Consider the following 11,094-nt stretch of genomic DNA (forward strand, 5'->3'; position numbering starts at 1 on the left):
CTACGCAAGGTTAGCAATACTATATCCTACCCTAAATAGAAAATCCAAATTAAGACCAGAAACTACTGTTCTTATTTTTAGAACAATTCTCAGGCCATTGCTGATGTACATATGGGAAGGCTGGGGAATGGCATCCCTTACAAAAAAGAAAAAAATACAATCTTTTCAAAATAAAGTCCTAAGAATTGGAGTGGATGTACCTTGGTTTGTAAGAAATAGCCAATTGCAAATGGAGTCAATGGAGAATTGCACAAAAACAGATTTGAGAAGTTCCACTCCCAGTTACCAACAGTTAAACGAACAGTGACTCATAACTTGGGAAGTCCAACCTTAACCCAAAGACTGAACCCCAGACTGCTGCAGGACATCCTGTTATAAATTCTGTTTCTATAAATTTTATTATCGTTATAGCTTCTATTTAATTAATTTTTTTTCTCTTCATACATTTTTCAATAACTTATTTTTGTTTTTTATTTTTCCCATTAGAGAGCAATTGTTTGTTTTGTTAGGTCTATGAATGTCGATATTTTTTTTATTAATTTTACTTATCTCTCTTATTAAGAACTATTATTTTTAGCTTAATTTTTTTAATTTATAACATTTTACATAGTTAGGGGTATCTTTCGTAGAGACTATACCCCCTCCCCTCATGAACAAATCATTGATAACAAAATGTAACTGTTATTTCAATTATGTAAAGCCCACAAGGCTGATCTGGGTCCCTTTTTCATAATGACAGCAATAGTATTAGTTCAAAATACAAGTATAGAAACAACGTTGTAATTACACTAATACTTTTTTTTTCATGATAGGGAGGACTATTAGTGATATTACAGGAGTTAAAAAGTACTAAAGTCCAAGTTACTATTGTACAAGTCAGTGTAATTGTATTAAGTTAAATCTACAAGACTAATAGTAGTAGTTTGTACTTCATTATGAAACAGGGCCCTGGTATTAAATAAATATGTTTTTAAAAAAAAATAAGAGATAAGAAGAAAAATATGTTTCCAGGTTGAAGAAGCATTTATGGAAATAAGAGTTGTCATATACACTTATTATATACAATTGGAAAGGCTCAGATTTGAGAAAAAAATAATATGCAACATATGAAGTTGTAGATAGCAATGAGGAATGACGAAAAATGGATTAATAAAACACAAGTTTGGCATTAAAATGGCAGGTGCATCCACATTGGAACATTCTGTTTCACTTATCGATTAAATCTTTTCTTGTTGCCATAGCTATGATATAGTTTTAACTCCATAAAATCATTATTAGCATTTTTAAAATTGATTCTATAACTAATTCATTCTACATTAAATTCTTCGTAGCAGGGTAAAAATTTTATTAAACTCTTATAATTTTGCAATAAGCACTTATTTAAAGTGCTTTTCTGAAAACTGTAGACATTTGAAAATGTCAATTGAAAGGCACATTTGGAAAATAAATACGAGAAAATACAAAGCCACATTGAATAATTTAGAAATATTTGTTCGGAAATCTGCGAGGAACCATTTCAACTCTTAGTAGGGAGAGGGGGAGGTTGAGTGAATTTTGTGTCATGCATGCACCTCATTAAATTTTTTATGTAATATTTTGAGAAAGTAGTATTTACTTGTAACACCCCTAACATACAATTAGGGCACCCTGTTTGGGAATCACTGGTCTTGGGACCACTACAATATAAATTAAAATTCCAACTAAAAATGAGACTTGTATTATGGACACATTAACTAAATACATAAATTAAAAATATGGATACCATAGCTTCAAGCCTGAAGATGTCAAGTTCCTTGGCTACATCATTCATAACATATCCTTCAATTTTCTTCTTGATGATAAAACTACGCTTGATTGTGCGGCCATTGCCTAGTACCACGTTCGTTTTAACCCTGATAATGTCAGACATATAATTCTCCCCTTTCTTCAATGCTGGCTCTATTGAGATGTCAAGTAATTTTGTAACAGATTCATCACTGTCGAATTTCTTGAGCACTTCTTCCAAGACTTGCCTCTCCATTGTACAAGTATCACATATATTTCTTTTGAGCTAAGAAACAAACAAGGAATTATATTTTAATATAGAAAAGTAATTAATTAATAATTTTTTAAAAAAATAAATTTAATTATATATTCAACTTTTAAATTTATTAGATAAACATTAGAAACATATATATTTACAAGTCATTCAATGAATAATGTGATTAAGTTATAAATAATCGGTACTAGTTCACAACTGTTACTCCGACATTGATGTTTACCTACATAGAAGAAGGGGAGGGACTAATTTATTTGATCACTGCCTTATTATTATTATGCCTTATGATCTTTCTTTTGACTTTTTTTTATTCTTATTTTTACATATTTTAAAATATACTAATTATAAGTTTTGATAGTTAATTTTTAAAAATATTTTATAGAAGCAACCCGGCAATGCTTTGCTATTGCTATAGCTGAGGGTGTATATACATTAATTGAAATAATATACATTAATAAGACAGTAACTATAGTAACATAAATGGTAACAGCTAACTTTGCTGTTAATTGTTAATACTGATCCGATAGAGTAGATTTTTTCTTATTCTTTTAGACATTTTGATTATATATAATATTGTCATACATATACTGCATAAAATATAAATAGTTTTTATATAATAACCCTCACTGTGCTTCAATATTACTAATTATTAAATTCTTTGAAAAATGATATTTGAGGGTTTCAGACTATATTAAAAACGAATATGACTTGCTTTTTCCTAAAAGAATTTTGTCAACCTACTTTACAGAAAATCTTAAAGAGGCAAATCGATTGGCATATAATAACCATTGGTTAGGATATAATAACCATCGATTGGCATATAATAACCATGAGAAAAAGGTATATTTTCTGAGCCAATACACCAAAAATGCTTAATTTTGTTAATAACTATGTTTTTTTTTACAGAAATAAATCGAATCAGCCTAAAATGTTCCCAACAAAATCCTGGACATTTAGCAAAAAACCTCATTACAATCGGACGAACAGTATGGCAGTGCATAAAGTAAGAACAAACATTGATTTTTGTAAGATATGTAATTTATTATCTTATATAAAATATTAAATTGAACAATTATGAATCTGTGTTTGCTATTTGTGAGAGTTAAGTCAACAAACATAGCCTTGAAAATTTGGACTTTTATACAGCACAGTTTTAAAGTTTATAAAGAGTCTTGCATAGAACTGAAAACCTGTACAACAATGTGAGATAAAAATCTTAAAAAATGGACTGTACAAAATCCCAAATCTTTCAATTTAATTTTTTTCTCCTGTATTTTTGGACTTAGATCCCTTTAAATAGCAAACACAGAAATACAACTGTACTAATAAAAATATAGAATAAAATAAATGAATATATCATAATTATAATCATTAAATTAATTATTTAAACATTTACTACACAATGAAGATTTAGCACATGTTCCACAATAACTGTATCATTAACGATCAATGTTCACTGCAATAAAAGCTAGCTCAAACTGAATGAGGAAAGTTAGAAGAGTTAGGTATTTTTCAGGGAAATTGATGCAAATCTAGTAGATGGAGGTGGAGTGGGGGCAGGTCATAAATCATAACTGCACTGCCTGAATGCCTGAAATCTATAACAATAGAGCCAAATATAGTTTTAACTTCAGTAGAAATTAACAATTTTTGAAAGAAATAGAAATTTGTTATAATTTAGAGAGTCACGTCATTTGACTCTGGAGAGTGACATTTTCTTATCCTGGGTAAAACTGGAATAAAATATTAAAATAATTTTTTCATTATTATAAATTTATTTAAATAAACTAAGAGAAGAAGTAATATAAAATATAATAATTGAAAGGTTTTTTCTTCATTACCAGACTAGCCTGGTGGGTTTTACATCATGATATTTAAAAATTCAAAATGTGAGAGCTTACTCTCCTCAAAACTAACTATTTACAATATTATAATTATTGAATAATTTTAATAAATAAAAATAAATTATTTAATAAACAAAATTATTATGAGGTGTTAATAATAATTGAGCGTAGATCGATATGAGGGGAATATGATCAGCAAAGATACAAAAATAAAAAAAACTTGTTTATTTGTTATCGACCTTATCAACTGGAATTTGAGGCCTTGATCAGGGCTCCAAACCAAACCAGATGACCTTAATTCAGGCAAAATAAAAACAAGTATGGTTCCATGTTTGTTTGTTATTATTTTATTTTCTCTGAATCAAAGTTGTTATATCATATCCTGTATATTGTATATTATATCCTCATGAAGGCCTGAAATTCAGCTCCGAACAAATAAATAAGCTTTGCTTATTTGTGTATCTTTACTGACTAAATCCTCAACCATCTTCTCACAAAAAAAAAAAAATAATAAATAATAATAGATGGTTATTGAAATTAAAATTGAAAAAAATCAAAATAATATATTGGAAGAAGATAGTTGATCATATGAAGTAGATTGGAAGAAGGTAGTCAGGGTGGTGGTCAATAAAGGTATCAAAATAGTAAAAGAAAACTATTTATTGTTAACCAACACTTCGCAGGAATTCATCTGGGCTGTCAGGTTGGAACAAAGATAACAAATCAAGTTGACACCATACATCAATAATGGCCTCAATATTGTAGATCAGAATGGTTGTATCTAGTTTTAGTATTGATTTTCTTTTGACAAGAGTATATAGAATTGCCAACCTAAAAATCTGTCTCAAACCTCAGAATGGAGATAAATTTTTAGATGTTTTTATACAAGAAAAATGGAAATTATGAATTTGTACCTTTTTTCCACAACAAATATTTTTATCTTCATAAAACCTTATAACATCCATAGTCCTATATCCATTAACTATCAAAAGATTTAAAATTAAAATTATAAAATTTTAGTTCAAATAATTTCCAAAAACAAAAAAAGAAAATTGGAATTCATAAAATCCCATCTATATAGGAATGTTCAGAATTCACATCTATCCAGTTAAATACCTACTAAACTCTCGATAGTGTGATTTGTTAAGAAAACTTTTTTAAAAAAAGTGTTGATGCACTGAAATTATATACTTGGTATGTAGGTAGCCATTTTATATTATTTTGATCATTGTTTTGACATGTGGCAATTGGCCTATAATGAAAAACGTTTTTAATGATTTATGAAAAATCAATAATGCAGTTTTAGGAAGTATTAGATGAGGGAATAATAAGTTAATAATATGAAAACTATTTTTAGGTTGTCTCCTTTATTTAAGGGCTGAAATGTTGGAGAATGAAATAAACTTGAAGGGATAGTGTTCTTATTAAAATTAACCACTCTCAAACGATTATTAGATAAATTGATAACTCATTTGAAGGGGATCTGGGAAGAGTATACCATCGATGATATTCGAAATTACTAGACTCCAATTTCAGCAGTTTTGTTGATCTGAAATCAATTTTTCGTCCTGAATTTACAAATTAAACAAAAATAAAAATAGACAAATATGAAATCCTGCTTACAACTTAAATTAAGTTTTTTCTGCTCAATGATTGACACTGTATTAGAAACTGAAAAGCGCTGAGTAAAAAATTAGAATAGGATAAACTTGAAATTGTATAATTTGTTTTTAATTTGAAGAATAATATAATTGAAAGAGGTATTTAGCTAGGTTTCGGTTTTTGCAAATAAATTATGAAGTAAAATAAAACCGTCATACTTATTTGTGTTTCATTGACCGCACCCCCAACCATCTTCTCCTCATTTATCATCCACGGTCAACTATCTCTCATAATTAAAATAAAACCGATTCTAGTGATTTTTAGGAATTGTATAGCAGGTTGAACAAGAACAAAAAGGTAAAGGGGAAAATCAAATGATATTTTGAAGAAATTTTAGTTTTTTCTCGTACCCATTGTTATTCAAGTTATGATATAGATAAAAATACAGAGTAAAACATGTTGAAATAGATAAATTTAAATTGGTTAAAATTAATCCCTAATGTTTCAAAACATAAAATTATTTAGCCCTGATGAAGACCTGCAATGTGGTTAAAACATTGGCCTTCAATAAATAATTTTTTAATTATTTTGAGTTCCATCTGCCACTTCCATCATCTTATTCTTGAATTTCTTTTACTAGCTAACTTGCGATTTAATTTTTTTAAATTAAAAAATCATAAGCCATAAAACTGGAATGTACTATCACATTATTTAATGATTAAAAAAATTATGCCTAATGTTTATAATGGCAAATTAAATGAGATATTCTCAAATAGATTTCCTTGTTTTTTAAAGTGTGCTATTTAAAAAATCCAATTACAAATTATTGGATTAATTATCATGTTTATAGATCTCATTAATTATTCTTATCAATATGTTACTCACACCCTACCATTTAAAATAAGTGACAGAAGAGTTATACAAATATTTATAATTTTATTAAATCAAAAAAGATGTTATGAGTGAGTGTTTGTTTATTTGTATTAAATGTTTATGTTTCTTTTATCTGTTTTTTTTTTTTTTTACTTTCTGTAAATAGTTTCTTATGAAGAGGTTGAGATAAAATAGACAAATAAGATACATCATTATCCAAATGTATGTTTGAACTTCATATGTATATTATAACAGTAAATAATAAATATTTGCACAATAAAAATGAATAGATATTTTTCTTAATGAATTTGCAATACTTTCTTTATCAATATTTCTATTTAATACAGAAATATTTGTTTTAGTTCTTTGTTAGGAGAACTATAATTTTATAAATATTAAATATTTTTGTACTTTAGTAAATTATATATTAATTTACAATAACAATTAATTTTGTAAATTAAATATTAACAAATGAAAACTCAAATTGCACATATTTATTTTAAAAACTTATATTGAGAAGAAATACTCCAAAACTAGTAACTATACACTAAAATCAGGTATTTTCAATTCTCCTTCCCATAGAGACTGGCTAGTATCAATAATAAAATCAAAATTATTTTATAAATGGTAATAGTGAACTTGAATTGATAAAGCTGCCCAAAAAATACTGTATGATTTCTATCCTATTTCCATTGAAAAGATATGGAATATGGCAAAGCAACATTCAAAACTATACTTTAAGTGCAGATAAATAATAATTTTAGTGATTTATTGTTGTTTGACATTATAGTAATTAAAGAACAGGTTAATAAAATTGTTTGTTTTATATGAATTGACTGCATTCTACTAATTTTAAATAGTTAAATAATTTACTGTAAAATAATTAAAAATAAATGTGAATATTTTAAATTTTAAGATGCTTACAAATCATACAATATCAAAATGAAATAAACCACAATAATAATTAAACAACGATCACAATAAGACACTAAATAAGCAGTTATAGATAACAGTATCTATAACAAAGAGGTATGATCATAGAGAAACGCAGATGATGTCACGTAAAAATTAAGTTTACTTATTTGTAAATAGACTTAGAAGGGATGAATATATAGGGAGTATTAATAGGAATAAAATAATGTCAAAATAAAGTACAAACTTCCTTTATGGTGGTTTTGAAAATAGTTTTCATCATTTTGCGTCGTGGTTTTAATCAAGAACTAACAATCATCGCATTCGGATATCGATTTATCATAGATAACATCACTTATCTCGATATTAATAAAAATAATTTTAGGTAGGTTTCAGAAACCCGACTCAATCAAGAAGTGTTATTTCAAGTTAGCAGAAGAGAAAAAAAGGATGGGCGTAACACTTATTACTGAAACATATCTCTCGCCACTTCCGTAAATTTATATTCCAGATTAAACATTTTACACGACTGTCCACCAAGACAATACAGTACATGAAGGTACGGTCATTATCATTAAAATATCACTAAAACTTACTCATTACACCACATATACAGTCTACAGGTGGAACATTATACACAAAAAAATATATATACACAAACTAATCCTCCCCCTAGGTACAAGCTTATATCCTTGATATTTTCTGAGTACTTCAGATGATTAGGTCGATGTTTCATTGCTGGAGGAGACTACAACGCCAAACACCAATTCTGGGTTTCTAGATTATGTACCTTTAGAGAAAGGGACTTTTATTTGCTATTTATCAACTGTTATTAGACACATCAATTCCTAACTCTCACTCTTACTGGCCTACTTCTAGATGTAAAACACCGAATTTACTTGACTTCATAACTAAAGGACTAAGAACAATACACCCTATTGCAAATGGTTCTTTTGAAAGAGCCTTTTGAGGCACAAAAGAGACCTGCACTCACACAAGTTTTTTTTTTTTTTAAAAAAGCCTCTTTATTGATAAAAATATAAATACAATACGGATTATATGATAATATATAATACATTTGTTTTTTTACAATTTTCTTGTTTTGCCTTATGGCATTATAATATTGGCAAAAACATAGTCCACTGAAGGCGGTTTTTACATTTTGTGGCTCTATAGCCGGAGGCTTACAAAGAATGTGAGGGACATTCCGGCTGGTGGTGATGGTGGTGGTGTGATGACTTCAAGCTGCAGAGCCCGAAGTCCTTCCCTCGGCGAAGACGTCTACCAAGGGGACAATGCTTTGCCACCTCCTATGTCTTGGTAGAGGGGCAATATATCTGAAGAGCGGGTTGGCATAGGCCTTTAGTCCATCAAAAAAGGCCTTCGGCCTATATACTCCGGCACAGAGGGTAGCTGGAGTTCCTGATGAATGGTGGTGTTTCTGGACCTCTGTAGAGTAGTTCCACGGACGATTCGCCGGAGGACGGAATTCTGATAACTCTGCAGCTTTTTAAGTGTTGTTCGGTGGAGGTGACGCAGCAGAGGTGCACCGTAGAGCACAGTTGTATTATGTCCTTATAGATTTGCAGCTTCAGCCTTAGTGAGAGTTGTGGGGATTTTAGGAGATGTTAGAGCCTGTAGCTCTTCTGGCGGGCCAGCTTAAGTCTCTCCCGAACGTGACTGGAGAAGGTGAGGTGCCTATCCAATGTGACGCCCAGGTAGAGAATGGAGGTGGAGATTCGCTGGTCGACTTCATCTACCTTGAATGTGGTAGGCAGTGGTTTCTTTCCTGTTTGGAACGACATCACTATGGCGTCCGTTTTTCCAGGGTTAACGCTAATCCCAATACTTTTAAGTGTATCAGTGATGGTGGCTGCAGCGTCTTGAGCATGGGTTAGGGCTGTCTTGGCATTACTACTGGAAGCGTAGATGCCGATGTCGTCCGCATAGGCTGCTACCACTGCCTTTGGGTGTTCGATGGCTACTATAGGTGCCGTAAAGACAAATAGTACTGGACCTAGTACCGATCCCTGAGGTACTCCGCAGGTGGTGGGGACTGGAGAGGAAAGGCTTTCGCCGATCCGTACGACAAGAGATCTTCCACTGAGGTAGCTTCGGATTAGTCGGCATAGGGTGGTTGGAAACTTGAATTCCTCCAGTCGGCGTAGAAGGAGCGGGTGGGGAACACTCTCAAAGGCTTGGCTGCAATCTAGTGAGATGAAGGCCGTTGGACAGTTTTTCTTCATCTGCCCTATGGTGTGCGCTTGGAGCTGCGCCAGGTGGTGCTCACAGGCGACTCCCCGTTGAAATCCGGTCTGCTGTGGTGCGATGACGTTTTCCTCTCTGCAGTGTTCCATCAGGTGGTGGTTGATGAGCCGTTCAAACACCTTACTCATGTGCAAGAGGAGGCTGATCGGACATACACAAGGTATTATGAACTGGGACCTATATATAACTTACCTTGAATCAAGACTCTCAATCTCTGTCTCAATCAAAACTAAGGAAGAAATAGAGGAAGCAGTGGAAAAGTTCTCGCAAGCCATATAACGGTCAACGTCAGTCAAAAATAAAAAAAAAAATAATAATAAATTTAAATATTTATTTTTTTAATATAATTTTGTAAATATCTCTTCTCCCCCTCTATTAGGTATATTACCAATTATTGTTTACCTAATTGAAATATTTTTTTACAATGTTTACTTTAAAATTATTTTCGTTATTGTGGCGTGCTAAACTGCCATCCCCACTCGTATGTTTTTTAAACATGTTTATTTGGCCATTGTATTGGGAATTTTGTAGTTCTAAATATAGAGTTGAAGATCGTCATCAGGAACCTTTCTAGGTATTTGCAGGAGCGCCTCAGTATTTATTAAGTCTGGGGCTTTTCTTTTCAGTAAGTGTCAAATTTTTTCGCTACTTCTATGGTGAATGAGAGTGTCTGTTGTAATGGTGTGTTTATTGTATGATTTTCAAAGGTGTCGTGTTCTGTATTTGTATTTTTAGTATGTGGTGTAAATACACTAGAAGAAGGTTAGCAAAGAACTCCGATTTTTCCTCATCCGTTTTTTCTAAGAGGTGTATAACCGCAAATTTTGGTCTATCCTTAGTTATACATATATCGTTTATACTTGTCCACGGTCAGCGGAGAAGGGGGCGAGTTAAAGGAAAATAATAAAAAAAATATAAGTATAATTGCCAAAAGGGAAAAAAGACAAAACAATAAAGAATAATTATGAGAATAAAGAATAAATTGCTCCGTAGGCGCCACGTTATTTTTTCCTTGGAAATAACGAAAACCCCGAAACAATATGCCCACAATATATCCTTATATAAATAATAATCGAATTACAACCACTGGCGAATACCTTTACATGCAGATAACAGAAAACCTAGGGGTGTTACCTTCCACCTGTTGAATTATCGAAATATTAAGTAAACATAACAAAAAAAAAATAGGTAAAATTAACAGGTTTAAAGCAGTGTACATGCATGAGAATGAACAGATGAACTATATGTACAAAAGTTTAATGATAACGGGAATCTACCGGCGTCCTAGAGGGTCAGTACCGGAACTGCGGCAGCTCTTAGACACCTGTGGGGCAAGGACGAACCACTGGCTGGTGGGAGATCTCAACACTCGATGGCACAACACATCAGCAAACCTAGCGGGAAGACAAGTGGTAAAAACTGCCTTCACGGTAGTTCATCCAGGAACACATACTTTCCGCCATTTTGGTACAGGCTTTCAATCCACAATAGACCTCCTGCTGACAAGGCAGCCACACTAAGCCAAAAAAACTCAAATAGTAGAATTATACTATTTTA

At 31.3% G+C, this 11,094-nt stretch overlaps 1 protein-coding gene and 1 long non-coding RNA gene across 7 annotated transcripts in view; one reads left to right on the plus strand and one right to left on the minus strand.

Moving 5' to 3' along the window:
- LOC106679597 (uncharacterized) overlaps positions 1 to 11,094 on the minus strand; it is a 41,851-nt gene that overhangs the window by 24,139 nt on the left and 6,618 nt on the right. Inside the window, exons 1-3 of one of the 4 annotated variants that reach the window (XM_014418845.3) lie at positions 7,282 to 7,369; positions 3,435 to 3,636; positions 1,763 to 2,050 (exon numbers count right to left, since the gene is read on the minus strand). In XM_014418845.3, the coding sequence (XP_014274331.1) occupies positions 1,763 to 2,020 (258 nt within the window). In that variant the 5' untranslated portion in view covers positions 2,021 to 2,050; positions 3,435 to 3,636; positions 7,282 to 7,369. Of the gene's footprint in view, positions 1 to 1,762; positions 2,051 to 3,434; positions 3,637 to 7,281; positions 7,377 to 11,094 lie in introns of those variants that run through there. The other 3 variants (XM_014418842.3, XM_014418843.3, XM_014418844.3) reach the window with 3 other exon arrangements.
- The window catches only part of LOC106679600 (uncharacterized), a 43,290-nt gene that overhangs the window by 4,612 nt on the left and 27,584 nt on the right, over positions 1 to 11,094 (plus strand). For 2 of the 3 annotated variants that reach the window (XR_010844348.1, XR_010844347.1), the window contains exon 2: positions 2,945 to 3,041. This is a non-coding gene — a long non-coding RNA (uncharacterized lncRNA). Of the gene's footprint in view, positions 1 to 2,944; positions 3,042 to 4,565; positions 5,053 to 11,094 lie in introns of those variants that run through there. The other variant, XR_001343004.2, reaches the window with a different exon arrangement.

This window comes from Halyomorpha halys, unplaced genomic scaffold, assembly GCF_000696795.3.
Source record: "Halyomorpha halys isolate HHAL.00 unplaced genomic scaffold, Hhal_1.1 Scaffold210.1, whole genome shotgun sequence".
Taxonomy (NCBI): Eukaryota; Metazoa; Arthropoda; class Insecta; order Hemiptera; family Pentatomidae; genus Halyomorpha; species Halyomorpha halys.